Raw genomic sequence first — 19,174 nt, 5'->3', positions numbered from 1 at the left:
TTGTCATCACCCTCAGTGGTGAGACCTGGGGCAGACCACCCATATCGCAGCCCCTTCCTCCGCCACTGCCAAGGTATGTTTTTGAGCCAGTCCTGAAAGATAAGGGAGATCTGAAAGAAGAGCCCATGATACTTTGAGCCCAGTACTGCTCCAGGTGTAAATCCAGAGTAGGGCAATGGACATAGGCAGTGCTCTTTTGACAAAATAAAATAAAATGAAGTGCCAGTACTCGTATATTGATAAAAGTGTCACGGGTATCAGCACAAAATAGCTGTCCTGGGTAGCAAAATAAAACAAGTGCCAATACTCCATCCTAGTGAGATTTGTCACCAAAAAAGCCTTGGAAAAAAGCTTAGACTCAATACCATATGTGTGCACAAGTTTCTTCTATTAAAAAAATGGTTTTGGGGTGTAGGTGTGTGTTTTGTCTGCATACTTATTAAGATTTAATTGATTTAAAGTTATTAGAACTCATATACCGGTAATTAATTGATTAAGTCTACAGTTCTATGCACACTTCCTTCAGAGTCAGCCCCATATAAGCATCTGGTACTGTAAGCTCCTCAGAAAGATTTGTCAGCACCTCCAATTTGTAGACTCTATGTCAGGTGTGGGTCCCCAAAATGTGTTCTGTGAGCTCCATTTAAGTGATTTGCGGCGGCAGCTCTGAGGAGCAACATAGTTACGTGTGTGTGAAGAAAGGTGGGTGCATATGTGAAAAAGGTGGGTGCAGCAGGTGCTCCATCATTCTTGGAACCTGGCTGTCTGCATAGAAGGTGGGCGAGACTGACCAGAAATGATGAGGGTGTGGAGATTTTTCCTTCCTCTGAGGAATAAAGCAAGACTGACAAGGCACTTGAAAGGAGTGGAGAGTTGATACGTGGGCAGCAGCAGGATGAATAATGACAAATCAGAAAACTTTGTTCAACACTTACAGACACATCCATAGCACTAAAATGCTCCTGCTGATTTTTAATGTATGGATGTTTTTGTTTATTTTATTTCTTTCAATATTCAGAATATTTAGATCAGTGGTTCCAAAAAAATGCAGCAATTTTCAAGTGGTTGGGGGTGGTGAATAGTTTTGGAACCACTGATCTAAATGTTCCTCAGCTCTTTCTGAATACTGATAATTGCTGACGGATAAAGTGGTACCTCTAGTTGCGGACACGATCCGTCTGCAACTAGAATGGCGCTTCTGCGCAAGCACGGAGCATGATAGAGAGCTTCTGTGCATGTGCAAAGTGCACAGAACGCTTCTGCACGTGCACGCGGGGTTAAACCCAGAAGCATGCACTTCCAGGTTTGCCGTGTTCGCAAGCCGAAAAGACGCAACATGAACCTAACGCAACACGAGGAATGACTGTACCTACCGTAAATTCCAGCGTATTAGGCGACTGGGCGTATTAGACAACCCCCCCCCCAAAAAAAAATTAGCAGCTGCAATTTGGAGGTTCGTCTTCTATGCCCAGTCGCCTAATACACTGGGCAGCTCCGCACTGGGAGAAAGCCACCCGGAGTGGAGCCTGCTGCCCCTGCTGCTGCTTCTGAAGCAGCAGTGTGGGGGCTCCGCGCCGCGCGGCTCTCTTCCAGTGCGGAACAGAGCCAGCCACCACCACTGCTGCTTCGTAGCCGCTGCCACAGCAGCAGGAGACGGGCTCTGCTCCGCGCCGCCCATACCTGGTGTTTAAGATGACGCCCGACTTTTTAACCTCTTTTCCAGGGTTATAAAGTTGTCTTATATGCCGGAATCTACAGTAAATTTGTGTAACGGGATGGCCCACAACCTAACTGCATAAGACTGAACTGCAAATAAGTCTGCAACCTTTATAAGTTCCTACAAATTCTGGCCTTCTTAAAAGAGAATATGAACGCAACAAACTCTCAATGATTTATTACTTGTATTTATTTATTTATTGCCTTTATATACCACCTTTATCTTCTAAGGATCTCAAGGTTGTGTACATGGTTCTCTTCTCCATTTCATCTTCAGGACAACCCTGTGAGGTGGATTAGGCTAAGAGATGGTGACTAGCCCAAGGTCAACCAGTGAGCTTCATGGCTGAGTGGAGATTTGAACCCTGCTCTCCTAGGTCCTAGTCCAACACTCTAACCATTACACCACACTGGCATATATTCTTCTTGAGATATATTTATATATTTAAATTAATATCTATATATTCTTCTTGACTTAGATTCTTCTTGATTTAGCCCAGCCACAGACAATTTGTAACTCAACGCAACTCTCGAGTTTCAGCTTCACAACAACCCTCTGAGATGGATGAGACTTTAAGACACAGTGATTTGGCGCAGCTCAAGTTCTAACTCTTAAGAAACTGGCTCTGTTATTTGGAAGTTGAGAATTATCACTGATTTTGAGTCCTTTGCCTGAATTTAGCAAACACCTTCCTGTGGTGATCCATAAATTTGTCCACAATACAGTTTTGAGTCATCCTCAAGACCTTCCTTGGTATTTGAGCCATTACTGGTAGCCTAATCGTTTGGGGAGATATAAATATAATGAGACTAATATCACTGGGTAGAATTTCACCATTGTATTATGCTGGTGTGGAAAGAATTACACTGGCAAGCAATTAGCCACTAAGCTAAGATGAAGGTGCTGGTACTTGTGTGGAAAGCCCTAATCTGCTTGAGACCAGGATACCTAATACTGTATATTCACTGCACTCAGTAAGAGTACCCTGAAGATATTGTCTTATCAGGGACGTCCATTCCACACAAATTGAGCTTTAATGTGATGGCACCTACCCTACTACTCATTCCCAATCCACACCAGACATCTTTTTTCAAAGCCTGTTAAAGAGTTTCCCTCTTTCAACAAGCTTTCAAGATTTTTATCTCTGTTGGTACATGTATTGGATTTGAAAATGTGTTTATGAATATGCAATAGTATCTGTTTTCTTGGAGGTTTTTAACCAGAGGTTGGATGGCCCTCTGTCATGGATGCTTTAGCTGAGATCCCTGCATTGCAGGGGGTTGGACTAGATGACCCTTGGGATCCCTTCCAACAGTGCGATTCTGTAATTTATGCATGCAATATCTGTTTTTATTGTATTTTGAAATTGTTTTGTGATGCTTCATGAGAAGAAATTCATAAATGAAAATTAATAACAATTATAATGTCTCTTTGGGCAGTGTATCTATTACTGAGGATATTTCCCCAGTTGCTGAACCTTAATTGGTGGTAAATTGAGATCTTGGTTTAAGTCATGATCATTCATCTGCAGAATAACTTAATTGCTACTTTCTAAATGAAAAGAGCCTTAATGATATTATGGGCAGCAACAGCATAGCCACTGTAACGTGTTCACTGTGTTTGTTGAAACATGATTATAATTTGTCTTTCTTGTAAATAAGAAATGCTAATTAGCTTCTGCCCTGTCAGCCTAAAAACATTGCAATACTGTATAGCCTTCGGTGTTGATTAAAGCTAGCCACATCTCCCTTTACTTTCTACAACAGAAAGCCCTGTTAACAAATGGCAAAAACTTCCAAAAGCTCAACAGCTTCAGTAGGAATCCCTGAAGGCACAGCAGCAAAATTATGCACAATAATAGTTGATTTCACTACCTCTAAAAGTTCTCTGTGTTTTCCTAGCAAATACCCTCCAGGCCAGGGGTGCCCAAACATTTTTCAAAGAGGGCCAGATTTGATGAAGTGAACATGTATGAGAGCCGACCGAAGTTGTTGAAGTTGTTGAGCTTTTTTTAGGATTGAAGTTTACCCCAAAACGGACTTTGGACATGCCTGCTCTGGGCTGTTAGTAACAAGTCAGCTACTCCCTGCTAACCAACTGCTGGCTCTGCAGTCTTTATCAATATTATCAATATTCTCATTCTTCTTATTGTCTTTCCATCTGTTGCTGTGTTTTAATTCTCATTCATTTGTATGACACCGATTCATATCTTCATAAAGGGGTGCATATAAAATAAACAGGAATGTTTCGGAATTTCTCCTGAGAGTTAAGATGCTTCTTCCAGATTGATACAGGGATGTGAAATCTGTGGTACCCCAGATGTTGCTGAACTTCAGCTCCCATCAGCCACATCCATTTGAGATAGTGGGAGTTATAAACCATCAACATCTGCATGACTACAGCCTCCTCACTCCTCTTTTAATAAATGGATTGGATTTATATGTACACTGATTGCTACTTCCCTTTTCTCCCATTTTCAAGGTTAGGCGTGGAACGTGTCCGTTCGGTGCCGTGAAATGGTTGCTGCTGTTAGGTGGAGCACCGACTCCTACATATCAGTATTGACAGCTCATAAGTACCGAAGAAGCTGACTTCTTTTGTTTCCCTCGCCAAGATGCCCAGCGAGAGCCTCCAGAGTAGCAGTGGGGTGGCGGAGGAGCCTGCCTTAAGGGAGGGTAAGGGTGGGGCACAGAGCCCTCACTGCAACTCCTTGCGCAGGGCTGTAGCTACTGCAGTGACCTTCGATGGAGAAGCCACCACCGAGAGACGGAAGAAGAGGAAGAAGGAGTCCCGCCCAGAATCGATCATCGTCTACCGATCGGGGAACGAGAACAAGGTGGATGAAGAACAGGTGGAGGAGGATGGGGGCGAGAGAAACTCAGAGGAAGGTTCCAAGTTCTTGGGACACTCTGCCGATGGTAAATGCCCAAGACCAAGTGGTCTGTGATTCATCAGGCACGCTTTGCTGCCTTATCAGAGTGCGAGGAAAGGGGCTTCTGTGGCTTCTTTCACAATGGGAAGTGTTACATGCAGTTTGTGCCTTCGACCCATTAGCGGCTGAGTTTTAGTGGGTGGTCAGCTACCCTTTTAATAGCTTGCAGAGGGTAGTCAAAGTCCAAACACAGCTATATCTTGCAGTCGGTTCTTTATTCAATAACAAGGTTTAAACATGATCCCTGTCCATTCATACTGGACAGCATATGATCCAGGTGGCCAGCCTTGAGAGCAGTTGATCATATAGAGAGCAGAGTTCTGGCAATGCATAGTCGCTACCTCTGGACTTGCCTTGTTAATCTCGAAAATCCTAGGTGCGCAAGTCTTCACTTTATATTGCTGAGTTTTCACCTTGAAGTTATAAATGGGTGATGTTAACTGTTGAGCTGAACCCATTAGATCCAAGGTCATTAGGTTAGTTTCTAAGACCCCAACCTCACCCTCCTGCGTTTGTCCCAGTGTATGGTATTCTCAGATAAGCAGGTTCCCACTCACAGGTCTGTTGAGCTTTCAGGGTTCCTGGAGCAATTAAAACAAAGTCTCAAAAATAAATAAATTGAGTCTCTGCTTTCAAGCATATTCAAAATAGCCATTGATTTTTAATAAAAATAATTACATTTCTTTCTTACCTTTCCTCCAAGGAGCTCCTCCCATTCCCTTTTTAATTCTCATAAGAAGCCTGTGGGGGAGGCTGAAAGACAGTGACTGGCCCAGTGAGCTTGATGGTTGCAGGAGGCTTTGAACCCCAGTCTCCCTGGTCCTAGTCCAACATTCTCAACTGCTACACCTACACTACGCTCTAGTCCCAACTTTTCAAGCTGTCCATTAACTCCGCTTCCCATCTTTTTAAGGAGATACATCCACACCATTTTCACCACCACAGATTCTATCCCTGGTCTTTGTCTTCAGCCATTTAGGTAAAATAGCCAAACAATCATTAATCCCACACATTCACTAAACTTTCTCCATTTATTCTTGCCCTAACAGAAGCAGTTCTCAAATGATGAGTTATTTCTTGGTCTTTGGTGTCTCCAACATTTGTGCAATAAATCCAGAGGTTTTTCCTGCTTTTGGTGTCTGGAAAAACGTAATTCTTAGTTGTGACAATGTAGAGGTGCATCATTATTTGATGAGAAATATGGGGAAAATAAAACCAGGAAGTTTTCAGCCTGATCATACGTAGCGTTGTGTGCACCTAAAACCCTTGTTAATGACACACTCAATGTCACATTATTGTGTGTGGGTGTGATTTATTAATTATTACTTTTGGACTAACATTTAGCCTTATGCACACTAGCATGGGAGATAAATATCATATATTTAAATTAATGGCTGTGTGCTTTTGAACTACACATTCTTCATCAGGTATAAACATTCAGAGCACAAATACAAAATACAAAATAAGCATAAAGATCAGATAGCTGGAGCATATTATGTTAATTGGATTACAAATAACTAAATTAGCAAAGTGACTGAGAATTCACAGACCTCCCTGGAGCAAAATGACTCAGAATTTACAGTCCCACTCCCTGAGGACTGTTTATAAACCTTAAATGTCTCCCATTAGTAATCTTTTTTCTAAACAAAATAATAATAATCAAACACTGGTTCTCCTCACAAAGGAGCCCCAATTGCTTTGATGGTGCTTTTCTGTACCATTACCTATATTTTTACCATTAATAGAAATCCTCTGTGATATTAGGAAACCCGACTAGTACTAGTATTCCATATACAGTATATAGCGCAGGAATGGGGAAGCTGTGGTTCTTCAGTTGTTGAACTACAACTCTGTTTGTGCCAGACAATTAGCCATACTGGCTGAGGCTGATGGGAGTTGTAGTCCAACAATATCTAGAGGATCATGGGTTCCTCATGCCTGATGTAAGACATTGTGCTACTTAATGTTTTAAATCCCTTTCCTAATAATTCTGCCGTTTTCACTGCCACGGCATACTGAGTTGACAGTTTTCAGCAAACTGTTCACAACAAGCCTAATGCATAGTTTTCTGGATAGACATAAACAGTTAAAAAACTTTTATTTTATTGGTCTGTTTGCATAACTTTTAAAAAATCTCATTTTCTTGCCCATTCACGCGGTTTTGAGAGATCAACTTGGACCTTTCCCCCATCTGCTTTAAATTTCATCATCCTGAATATGTTGGTGTCATTCACAAACTTGGTTCTCCCCTCACACCTGATAATTTATAAATGCTACATTGTACTGGTTCCCCACTGTCTACATCCCTCCATTATGAAAACTGTCATTTTATTCTTACTTCTGCTTTCTGATCTTTAACTAGCATGTTTTTTCCATCTGCTATTTCACCAGCACGTGAGCGAATGGTAACCACGAGAAACCTTGCTGTGCCATCCAAACTTAACAAAACCATGGTTAATCTCTACTATGGTTTGTTGAAACAAGCCAACTTAAAATCATAATTTAAGAAGCTGGGCTATTTCAAGAAACCATAGTTGAGTAAGCCACAGTTTAGTATTAGGATGTAGTAAAGGTAAAAGGTAAAGGTACCCCTGCCCGTGCGGGCCAGTCTTGACAGACTCTGGGGTTGTGCGCCCATCTCACTCAAGAGGCCGGGGGCCAGCGCTGTCCGGAGACACTTCCGGGTCACGTGGCCAGCATGACATCGCTGCTCTGGCGAGCCAGAGCCACACACGGAAACGCCGTTTACCTTCCCGCTAGTAAGCGGTCCCTATTTATCTACTTGCACCCGAGGGTGCTTTCGAACTGCTAGGTTGGCAGGCGCTGGGACCGAACAACGGGAGCGCACCCCGCCGCGGGGATTCGAACCGCCGACCTTTCGATCGGCAAGCCCTAGGCGCTGAGGCTTTTACCCACAGCGCCACCTGCGTCCCACATTAGGATGTAGTAGTTAATTTTAAATGGAAGCATAGCTTCTGATTTCCCCACAAGGTGATGTATTTTGTTTCTCCCTTTCCTCATTTAATCCTCAGAACACCCCTGTTAGGTAGATTAGGCTAAGGGGTGGTGACTAGCCCAAGGTCACCCATTGAGCTTATGGCCGAGTGGAGATTTGAACCCTGGTCTCCCAAGTCCTTGTTTGACCTCTAAGCACTACTCCACACTGGCTCATTAAAGACATCAGGGCAGTGCAGGACACGACTGGTTTTCCCAGGTCAGTTAGGAATTCTGCTCAGGAACATAGGAAGCTGCCTTATCTGGAGTTGGACCATTGGTCTATATCTAACTCAGTACTGCCTAGCAGAGGCTCTCCAGAGTTCCACTCAGGGGGTCTCTCCCAGACCTACCTGAAGATGTTGGGGATTGAACCTGGGGCTTTCTACCTGCTAGGCAGGTGATCCTATCACTGAGCTGTTGTCTCATTTCAATGTTTATCCCATCCTTCCTAAGAAGCTGAAGGCAGCTTTTTATACTGTGTCACTATTTGTTGCAGAGAAAGAATTGGTTAGCAATTTGTCAGCTGCCCCCACATTGTTTTATTTTGCCTTAAGGCATGCTATATGGTTCAGTTGCTTGAAATGTGTTGTTGAGAGAGCTCCTGAAATGAGCATCTTGCCGAATAAGTGTGAAAATAGCTGGAGCAAATTGCCTAGTTTTCCCCTGTGCCGAGATAGGATTCCTTGAACCTGCACAACCCTAAAAGATTAACCTATGTACCGTTTATATGCTGTGTGCAGAGCTAACAACATCGCATCTTTTAGGGTTGTGTTTGTAAAATCAGAAGCTTTGGTAAAACCAAACCGAAATGCCTCAGGCAGTTTTAATTCTTTGCAGTTTTCCAAAATACTCTTACAACACTGCTGAAAATGCCATTAAGTTCTGCTTTAGTTTTCTGTCTTGAACTGATTTAGTTTCTCTTTCTTCCTAGGTTCTTGGGCCATGCCATTAGATAGCAGATACGTTACTTTAACTGGCACCATCACAAGAGGAAAGAAGAAAGGCCAGATGGTGGACATTCATGTTACACTCACTGACAAGGAGCTGCAAGAACTGGCCAGGTCGAAAGAGCCTCCCAAAACGGACATCCCAGAAGGGAAAAAAGCTTGTGAGGTTGGGCTTTCTAAAGGCCCCCATGTCCTTCTCTGGAGCCTCACCTGTCTCCCCGTCATCTTCATCATGTCCTTTGTGGTGTCCTTTTACTATGGCACCATTGCTTGGTACAATGTCTTCCTAGTCTACAACGAAGAGAGGACCTTCTGGCACAAGATCACCTTCTGCCCTTTCCTAATTATCTTCTACCCCATCATCATCATGGTGGTGTCCTTCTCTTTGGGCCTCTACACAGCAGTGACACAGATCTCGTGGGCCTTTGGGGATTGGTGGCATGCCGTGAGGGATATGGAGAAAGGATTCTGTGGCTGGCTGTGTAGCAAGATGGGCCTGGAAGACTGTTCCCCGTACAGCATTGTTGAGCTACTAGATTCTGACAATGTCTCCGGGAGCTTGTCAGCCAAAGGCTCAGCCCAAGGTGAAGAGATTTCAGCTGTCTGAGCCTTTGCTTTAAGTGTCTCTAACTTTTCATGTTCACTTGCATTGCAAATGTACTTCGGGAGGCATGCACGTACAGGGAATAAAGCCAATTCAAACATTTGGGGTGGGGCATGGGGAGAAAAGGGGGACAGTCCTTCCTAGAGGGTACCACTTGAAAACCAAGGGGTGATTACAAGTTTTAATACATTCCCCACCCTGCCCCCATCAAAAATCATCTTCTTGTGAAAAGCTAAAGTGTTCAAGGAAAGTTCCAGCCTAGCTGTGTTTTTGATTTCCTATTATGTCTGACCTACCCAGACCCAGTTTACACCACTCCAGGCTACAGGTGAAGGGTCGCCTGTTTGAATACATTAAATGTCTTCCTGTACATTCAAAAGCAGCACATAATTGAGAAGATTAAAGTCTTCTGACATGTCTCTCCTGTGTGTGTAGGAATTTGTTTTTTTGTGCGATAACATCCAACCCTCACTCCCTATCCACTGCCTGTTATGGTTCAGCCCAGGTACAGCTTTGCCACTCAAGTCTACCGATTGTACACACTGGCATTTAGATTCTCAAGCAAATATGAAGTGCCAATGTTCTGGGTGAAAAATCTCCCATTCTTTATAAGATGACAATTCATGACTGGCTACTAATATTGCTGATCTGATCAGTGCTCTCTGTTGTGTTTTATTAAAGCGCACAGTTTAGTGACAAAAAGTCTGTTGTTTGGCAGGGGGTGTTGCTTGGTTGGGAGGGGTGGGGAAATAATAAAATTTGCCCCAAAACATTTTTATTTTGCAAACTGGATCTTCCAGTGTGAAGACGCAGGTGCAATCTTCCACTTGATGCCTGCCTTCCTTGTGTGAAAAGCAGGAGCTAATAGGTGCTATGGGTAATGACTGCGATCGGAAATGCACCAAGTATGTTGCATTAAGACAGGGCCCAGGGACAACTAAGCATAGCCTGTGATGCTGTAGGACGCTGTCTTAAAAACTAGAGTCCTGAGAACGGTCTCCAGGGAAAGAAGCGAGGAACCTGAACCTTCCAAGCCCTATCAGTCCTTCCCTTATTTTACCCGACCCACAAAGAGTTTTTCAGTGGTCTGTCGTCGTCGTCCCCCCATTTAGTCACCACAAATTTTAAATCTATGTAATGTTTGTTAAAAGGTGTTAAATCTAGTGTCTAGCTTAGACAAGCTGAATTAGAAGTTTTCCTTAATATAATATAATGGAATGGGGTGGGGGTGAGGGTGAGGGTGGGGAACCTGTACAAAAAAGATGCACGTGTAAATCAAGTTGTATGTTAGTGTAAGTAATTAGCACAAGCCTTATTGATTGCACAGATTATATAATGGGGGAGAGGGAATTGGTATCATAAATGTTACAATAGAGTGTTCTTTCTTACTGTTTGTGTAGGGCAAATACTGTGGTATTTGGGGCTGGTGATTACACAGCACCTACATAAATGTTCTGTTTTCTACTATGCATTCTTGGGCTTTCTTGCTCCTTAGTCTACTGCAGTTTTCCCCAACCCAGGTGCCATCCGATGTTGTTGGGCTCTTCCCTTTCATCAGTCGCAGCCGATATGGTTGCTGGAGTCCAGAGCATTTGGAGACCACCAGGTTGGGGAGGCCTGATCTGTTGACCCCTGTGGGATAAGCAAGGTTGAGCCCAAGTGCTGGTGCTATTTGCATTTGCCTTTGGTACGCCTTTCTGAGCTGTAGATTCTTCTCTTATCACAAGCTTTAGTCGCCTAATGCTGCAAAGTGTCTGTAAAGCTTACTAACTTTATTAAAAGCCATGCTGTAGTTGAAAAGCACAATGTAATTTCCTTCCTCCACTCACAATGTATGCTGATTCTGTGCCATTGGGTGTGTTCAGATATAACACTATTTGAGGAGTGGTGCCTTTTGGAAAGTATGTTTGTCACATTCTGTTCAAATAAACTTATTTTCTTTCCTGATCAACCTGGGGCGGGGGGGTGGGGGTGTGACAATTCTGCAATTTTGTATCATAAGGTGTCTGCGCACAGCACTGACTGGCTGATACCAGTGCCATTACCAATCCATTCCTCCCCTGTCCAGAGCAGTTTTGCAACTTCAAAAAGACCTTTTTTTAAAAAAAAAGGTGACCAGGAACACTTAAAATCACAAATGTATATTAAGTTTTAATAAATAATTCTTTAACAGGTCAACAACCTGCCCAAGACATGGCAGGAGGAGGTGCAAGACTGATGACTAAATCTGTGTTTTAGTCATCCATCATTTTATATTAGAAGTGGGCAGAATGTATCTCAGGGTCTACTGGTGGAGCTCTAGATAAGTTGCAATAGTTCCCTGTACCACCCACCCTGGTAAATTAGGCTGCAGAAAGGGAAACCTTTGGAAAACCAGGACTGGATTTTAGTGTGAAAGGCTTGTGAGCTCAGTCCTATTACATTAATCGCAATGTCTTGATTGGGTATGTGCTGAGAAGTACACTTAATTCTCCTTGCATGTTCTCTCTCACTTTTGGCTCTGGTTGGTGCATCTTGAGGTTCTAGTAAAAACGAAAGTAGATCATGCAAGGTCGAAGGCTGCCCACCTCTGATTTAAAGTGTGGCTGAAGTCAGGGTAAATTCTGTGGTGGTTCCTGCTTTAATGATACATCTGTAAGCACCCACTGTTAACTTGCTGGACTTCCCCAAAGAGGCTTCCTAGCTGAATGTGTCTAGTTACTCCCATGTTTGTATTGGGAAATTTAAATACTTTCCCCCTAATATTTATTTATATATTTCTGTCCCGCCTTGATCTTTGGCCTCAAACGTGTACCCTTTCCCCTTTCCTTCCTTGACTTATATTAAAGTGCTATGGATGTTGATGCTGTAGTTATCATTTCTTTTTTACCTTTTTCTTCTACCTTCTTTCTTGAGATGCTTTCACTCCCCCTCTCGCCAACCTTCCCATAAGCCATTCTGCAGTGAGACATAGACCTTCTTGATCTCCTTTCTTTCAAACCTAGTCCATTTTTATTACAGATTAATGTTCTGCTGAAGTTGGTGGCATTTCTTACATGTGTTTTGGAACATCAGGAAATACGAGAAACCAGACACAGAAGATTTATCATTGTTACTGTCCTAGTACAGTTCACCAGATGATTTTAACAGGGTTTCAGCCAATTTGTATAAGGAAGACAAATTTGTCTTTCATAAGATTAAAATAAAAAGCTCTTTCAAAGTTTGTGATAAAAAGCCTTTGTTAAACCATGGGATTCCCCCCCCCAAAAAAAAGTTAGGAAAATGCTAAGCAAATATCTTCCCTTGTGACCTCTCCCCCTCCCTCATTCTTAATTGCACATATTATTTAAGTGAGACCTGGGAGTCTTCTAGTTTGCGTACTGGTGCCTTACAGCAAATCAGGAAATAAAATGTTCTCTGTCTCTCAAGGCTCAAGCATAGCTCCATCCCCAAGCAGTTTCTTGGTTCTTCATGGCCTGACCATCATATCAATTAAGGAAAAGCACCTACGGACCTCCAGGCGTTGGTTGACTACAACTCTCAACATCCTTCACCACTGGGAATGCTGACTAGGGCTGATGGGAGTTGGAGTCCAACAACATCTGGAAGACCACAGGTTATATTAGCCACCCGAAGATACTGGGCCCAATCAGGAAGCATGTGTCGGTGATGCCTGCCAGGTACGTACAAATTTCTGTGTGTGAATGAGAATCTAGTGGCATCCATAGTCACTTCTGTAATCAGTAAACTTAAGTCATAATTCAGGTTTGCTCGATACCACACTAATGTTGACACCGGCTGTTTGGGAGAGGGTGCCATGTAGCTGCGGTGTGCAGTGTGGCTGGCGCATTTGAGCAGATCTGCTTCCATGAGAGCGTGGAGGGAAGTCCCATTACAAAAACGGACATAATTTCACATGCATGAGGAGTCAGTTCAGAGGTCAGCAAACTTTTTCAGCTGGGGTCGGTCCACTGTCCCTCAGACCTTATGGGGGGCCGGACTATATTTTGAGGGGGGGGGAATGAACGAATTCCTATGCCCCACAAATAACCCAGAGATGCATTGTAAATAAAAGGACACATTCTACTCATGTAAAAACACGCTGATTCCCGGACCGTCTGCGAGCCGGATTTAGAAGGCGACTGGGCCTTAGTTTGCCTACCTATGAGTTAATTGAATACCACCCTATGTTTCTAGCATTTGTAGAACCTGAGATAATGTGGCAAAACACATGGGCACTGCTTTCATTTCTTTGTGGGAAACTAGCCTGCTTCCCACTTCCAGTATTTTGCTTTGTCTCCCCTTTCCAAAAGATTCCTGTAGATGCCCATGTCCCAAACTCACCACCCATGAGTCTGCTTCACTGTCAAAACATTTCTTACCGTGGGGAAGTGTTTCCCATGAATTGTTTGCGTTTCTGTCTTTATAAACTGCCCTGTGATCCTCTGATGAAGGGTGGCATATAGATTTAATAAGTAAATTATATATCCTCGCCTCAAAACATGACAAAACAGATGGCCAGTTTACCACACAGCACATTGTGGTAATGGTAGCACAATGAGTAAATGTTTGTGGTATTACTCTTTATTTGGTATCTGCTGTATTCTAGGTGTCTGTTGCACTGCAGCAACAATCCAAATTGTAACATGCCAGACGGATCTCAGTCTTTTGCAAACAGAAGCAGTTATTCCTGAGAGTTTGCCTGCTTCATTTTTAGTAAGTTTTAATCCGATTAAAATATTTGAATCAGTTATTGTGTTCTAAAGTTTAATTAGCTGGTGATGGATTTTCTGAAATGCGTGCAGATACGCAGTTAGATAATGGCCTAAGATAAGCAAGAATTATTTGGGGGCAAATTGCCTTGTAGCACCCGGATTTGTGCAAACGGGCAGGCTGGTTAAACAAAATATTGTGGGTGGGTTTTTAAATAGTTTAACAAGAAGGTTGTAGACATGCATTAGCATTTTGTAGTGTGCATAAGGCAAAGGGTTGCCTAAACTCTGGTAATATGAAAACTTCCCCAGCTACTATTTTGAAAACCATACTGATGCAGAACTAAACATGCAGTTTATTCCACAGGGTGAATGGAAACATTAACCACCTGCATAGAAGTTCTGTTTCAATTTCAGACCATGGGCACATGGTTTATTTATACACATTCATGAAATGGGTAGGCAGGGGATTCTTCTCCAGGTATGTGTGCTCAAATAGAGGAAGTAAATTGTGCACTTACATGCACCTCTGCAGGGAATCATCAATAACTGCTAGACAGTCATGGCGAGCTGCAGGTGGTAGCGTAGAGTACAGTGCATAATAAGTGTTTAAGGAAAGCTGCTACAGATAAGGCAATTCTGTTGCCAGAAAATCTATCTCATGCTGGGGTGTAAGACCTTAAAAAACCATATTTCAACAGATACTTTTTCAAAACCCCAGGTGTTTTGGAAACCTCTGTATAGACCACCTGCCAATTTCTTGCAAAATGATTGAAGCTTTCCCCCACCCACCGCCCACTCCTATTCCTTAAGAGTCTGGTTGTTCCAAAAACATAGCAAATGGTGAGGGACTTGTCCAAAATTGTTCACATCACCTGCTGCTTTGTGTATTTTCCATTTGAACTTCAGACAGCCTACACAAGGATCCCATCATGGAGGAAATGGAAAGTGGTCTATTTAACTGTACACAGAATCCATTCACACTGATCTGGACCACAGTCTCCTGCAGCATTACAGCTGCGGCTGTTTGAGATAATGTGCCCTTTCTTCGGATGCAACTGGAGGCCTATTCTGTTCGTTCTCTTGTAAAGTGGCCAAATTAAGTTTAGCCTTGGGCAGTTTTGCCTGAATCACTGCTTCAGCCCAGGGTGGAACTTGTTCAACTTCGTTTAGGATACCAAGGGCATCTTCTTTAAGGAATGATGGGAAATGAATAAGATTCCCTCTTGGGTTATCAGATTTCCTCCCTCCTTTAAAATTGCATATATTTGACAAGATGCCATACTCTGCAAAAGGAAACTGCAATTTAATCTAGCAGATACTATACACAGACATTTAGTTTTTTAAAAAGTCGGTGAACAATACCTCAGTGTTTCCAAATGAGCTCCCATATTTTAACAAAAGTTACATTCCACTTAATCAACCCAAACCTCTAAGTGGCTTACATAAAAACAATATAAAATATTCATAAAAGATACTGATAAAATCTTTAAAAACAAATGGACATAAAATCTAAGTAAAACCAGTAGTTTTAAAACAAATGGTTGGCAGCTATCCATCTCAGGAGCTGATGGAGGAGTGTGCCTTTGGGGGTGAAGTCAAATTGTTGAGTAACAGCTGCAGAGACCGATACAGGAGAGACATGTTTTATTGCAGCTGGGGCAGGTGAAGGCATCCAGTTGTCCTGCTGCAGATGCATGACAATGTTTCTTCTCTCTGCACTCTTCTCAGCATCCCATTCTCCCATACCCTTTGAGATTGGTTATTGTACTCCTACACATGTCTACTCAGAAGCCTCACGGAGCCTCGCTTTGCCCTCAGGTAAGTGGGAGTACAAGACTGCATCCTTAAGGATCCACGTGGTAGGAAGCTTGAACTTACTGCTGTGCAGTGGGGTTAAAAGATTCTCCTTTTTAAAAGGTGGCATTTATTTACACACACTCAATCTTCATTGCCCTCTTTTAGGCTTATGATATGAACAGTGCAACCCTATACGCGTCTGCTCTGAAGAGAGAGCCGTTGGCTTCCAGGTGACTGTGGAGGCCAATTCTGGAGTCACATGTCCTTCCCTATTGGGTACATAGGTTTCTGGGTGGGAGCTGATCATAGTGAGGGTTTGCCAAGCGTGTCTTCCTCTTAGCACGTTTCTCCCTTTCATCCTGAGTTTGAGCGTCTTCAAAACCCACGACCCCTTTGGTAAAGGCTGTTCTCCAACTGGAGAGCTTGCAGGCCAGTGTTTCCCAGTTGTCCATATTTATACTACATGTTAAAAAAGATTTGCCTTGAGAGAGTCTTTAAACCTATTTTGTTGACCAGCAGTATTACGCTTTCTATTCATAAGTTGGGAATAGAGTAGTCGCTTTGGGAGACACTAATCAGGCATCCGCACAACACGACAAGTCCAATGAAGCTGATGTTGAAGAATCAGAGCTGGATTTAGGTTTGATGAGGCCCTAAGCTACTGAAGGTAATGGGGCCCTTTATATGTCCAGCTGTCCTTTGTCAACAACAAATTGCAGCTGTTTTTTGTGTTGAATATATGCTATACAGTGGTGCCCCGCAAGACGAATGCCCCGCAAGACGAAAAACTCGCTAGACGAAAGGGTTTTGCGTTTTTTGAGCTGCTTCGCAAGACGAATTTCCCTATGGGCTTGCTTTGCAAGACCAAAACGTCTTGCAAGTTTGTTTCCTTTTTCTTAACACTGTTAATACAGTTGCGACTTGACTTCGAGGAGCAACTCATAGAATGCGGTGTGGTAGCCTTTTTTGAGGTTTTTGAAGACTTTGGTGATTTTTGAAGCTTTTCCAAAACTTTCCCGACACCGTGCTTCGCAAGACGAAAAATTCGCTAGACGAAAAAACTCGCGGAATGAATTAATTTCGTCTTGCGAGGCACCACTGTATAGTAATTTAAGGACCTAATAGGTATCAAAAGCTATTTGCACATAACAAAATATGTATTTTATCAAAGTAATTGTTGAAGTGAAATACAATTAAGTATATTAATAGTAAAATAATTAAGCTCTAACTTCAAATGATTTTTTATTCATAACAAACTTAATAATGCAAACACATTGGCATTTGGCAATAACAAAAGTTCCATTAGAAACACAATTTACAAAGACTCATAATCTAGTCTCTAGAAACTTGCTATAACATGAAATAATAATAGGTGGAAATATATGATGCAAACTACTAATAATTATAAATAGCAGAATGTAGGCACCCTATATACAGAAATGAGCAAACCGGTGATATTTTAGGGAGCAGGCTAGCAGGCGGGGCCCATTACTTACATCATAGGAGCCTACACAACACAAAACACTGTTGCTGTATGCAGGTTTTATTTTATTTGTTTTTTATCTTATATTTTGGAAATGTACATCCAGTCCCCCCCCCTGGAATTTTTTGGGGCCCCCAAGAGAGTGGGGCCCTAAGCTATAGCTTGTTTAGCTTATACGTAAATCCGGCACTGTTAAATCATTGCAGGAAGCGTGCATTAGAACTGCAGCCTGAACATCCTCATTTTGTGCCAACACAACCCTCTCCTCCTTGTACAGTAACCGCAGTTCCTCCGGCCCTCCATCCTTCCTCCTCCATCTCGGCTGCGACCACGAGGCGCCGCTGTGGGGCTCGTTCCCACGGCCGCGCCCAGACCCACTTGGCCGGATATTAGGCGGGAGACTCCGGAAGGAAGAGGCGGCGGAGGCGCGGAAGACGGCGTTGGAGCCGCTTCTGGCACGATGTCGCGGGGGGCGAAGGTAACGCGCGGGTGGTGGGGCGTGAGAGACGGACCTCGCCGGCTATGCTGGTCCCCTGCAGGCTCTTTCCCCCAGGAAGAGACGCGCGTCGCCCTGACAGGGCTAATGGGAGGCTCCAGGGCCTATGGGGAACTTTTCCCGCCTCTCTCGGCTGCTTCACACGGGCTCATCCCCTAGCATTGGACTTCCGTTCAAGATGCTTAGCGAGCCTCTTCCCCTCCCTCCCTCCCTTAAGAATGTATCGTTATTATTGTAGGTGAAAGTGGGGCTTCTAGTCCTTAGTGAGGGGTGTGGGTTTTTTTTTTGGGGGGGGTTTAACCTATGATTAGATTATCCCGGGGCGACCCCCCCCCCACTCCGAAATGCTACATATATAGAATCAGAATTGCATCCTGCTTTTCAGGGGCAGACAACTCTGCACAAAGCGGATCGCGACACAATATTATTTATTTATTACAGTAGAATTCTGTGCATAGCTTATCAGAAGTAAGACCCATTGAGTTCAATGGGATTTACTCGCATGTAAGTGTATGTAGGATTGCAACCTAATCCACACTTGCATTTAGAACCAGGTGATGCCTTGTATTCCAGATTAATCAAGGGAGTGATTATACACACAGTGGTACTTACACACACAGAGACCTTGTTCACATATCAGAAACTTACCTGTTGGGATCAAGCAGTAAAGTAGTGTGCAATGCCCACTCACTCCCCCAGTTCTTCAGAGCAGATAAAAGGGGTTGTGTGGGGATGGAAAGTCTTATTGCACAGGCAAAAGTCCTTGAACTACTTGTACATGTTAGTTGGACGCAACCTCTTAATTCTATAATAACATTGTTATGTAGGTATTTAGATACTAATATCCCACTTTTCGAGGGGAAAGCCCACCGTAAAGCAGCTTTCTATGTAGCAAAGCTTGTATAAATACAATATAAAAACAGTAAACATGCAGTTTAAAAAAACCTAAACTATTAAATTAGAAAAATCAAACAGTTCTTCCAGTTCTGTGACTCCAGCATCCAAGACATGAACAAATATATTTGAGAAGTTTAGGACCTGGGGGAACCTGATTTTTTTAAAAATGGATTCCTATAGTTTGAGTAAAGGTGGGTTGTAAATATTGGGTTGGATCCAACAGTATTGCTCAGCTGAGTGATTGTAAAGCTTCAGTGGTACAGGCAGAGCAAGCATTTTCTGCTCAGGAGAGCCCTCCGACCCAAAATGCATAGATTGAATAAACCGAATAAAGAAAAAAAATACGGATTTTTTTCTATATAAGCCCTCCATATTTACCCTTACTGCATTAAACACATTATTTCTATTGTAAAAGCAATTTTACAAAGCTAATCGGACTTTCCCCCCAATCCTGCTAGGAGTGTGTATTGTGGTTTATTTTTCTACAGTGTTTTTGACAAGACAGGTAGAAATTTTGAAAACAATTCTGTGTATGCCTACTTCTGAGTAAAGTAGTAAAATCCATTCAACCGAGCTGGGCATACTCCCATTGGGTATAGCATTGTAGCCT

The 19,174-nt window shown here is 42.9% G+C and overlaps 2 protein-coding genes across 3 annotated transcripts in view; both read left to right on the top strand.

Annotated features, from left to right (window-relative positions):
- The first annotated feature begins 4,164 nt into the window (after positions 1-4,164).
- On the top strand, positions 4,165-12,040 carry TMEM169 (transmembrane protein 169). The gene is made up of 2 exons (XM_082238658.1): positions 4,165-4,635; positions 8,578-12,040. Exons 1-2 carry the CDS (start codon positions 4,332-4,334, stop codon positions 9,198-9,200), a joined length of 927 nt encoding a protein of 308 aa, XP_082094784.1. The 5' UTR covers positions 4,165-4,331; the 3' UTR covers positions 9,201-12,040.
- Positions 12,041-17,452: 5,412 nt separating this feature from the next.
- The window catches only part of XRCC5 (X-ray repair cross complementing 5), a 40,924-nt gene continuing 39,202 nt past the window's right edge, over positions 17,453-19,174 (top strand). The window contains exon 1 of one of the 2 annotated variants that reach the window (XM_082238320.1): positions 17,453-17,649. In XM_082238320.1, the coding sequence (XP_082094446.1) occupies positions 17,632-17,649 (18 nt within the window). In that variant the 5' untranslated portion in view covers positions 17,453-17,631. The remainder of the gene's footprint in view (positions 17,650-19,174) is intronic. The other variant, XM_082238319.1, reaches the window with a different exon arrangement.

Source organism: Podarcis vaucheri (assembly GCF_965113315.1).
Source record: "Podarcis vaucheri genome assembly, chromosome: 1".
NCBI classification, from domain to species: domain Eukaryota; kingdom Metazoa; phylum Chordata; class Lepidosauria; order Squamata; family Lacertidae; genus Podarcis; species Podarcis vaucheri.
This window is presented reverse-complemented; position numbering and strand designations above follow the sequence as displayed.

What these genes read in the sequence shown, in the direction of transcription:
- TMEM169 (XM_082238658.1), top strand. Translation starts at nt 4,332, where the DNA reads ATGCCCAGCGAGAGCCTCCAGAGTAGCAGTGGGGTGGCGGAGGAGCCT. An exon ending in CTTGGGACACTCTGCCGATG is followed by an intron (nt 4,636 to 8,577) that starts GTAAATGCCCAA and finishes CTTTCTTCCTAG; the next exon opens with GTTCTTGGGCCATGCCATTA.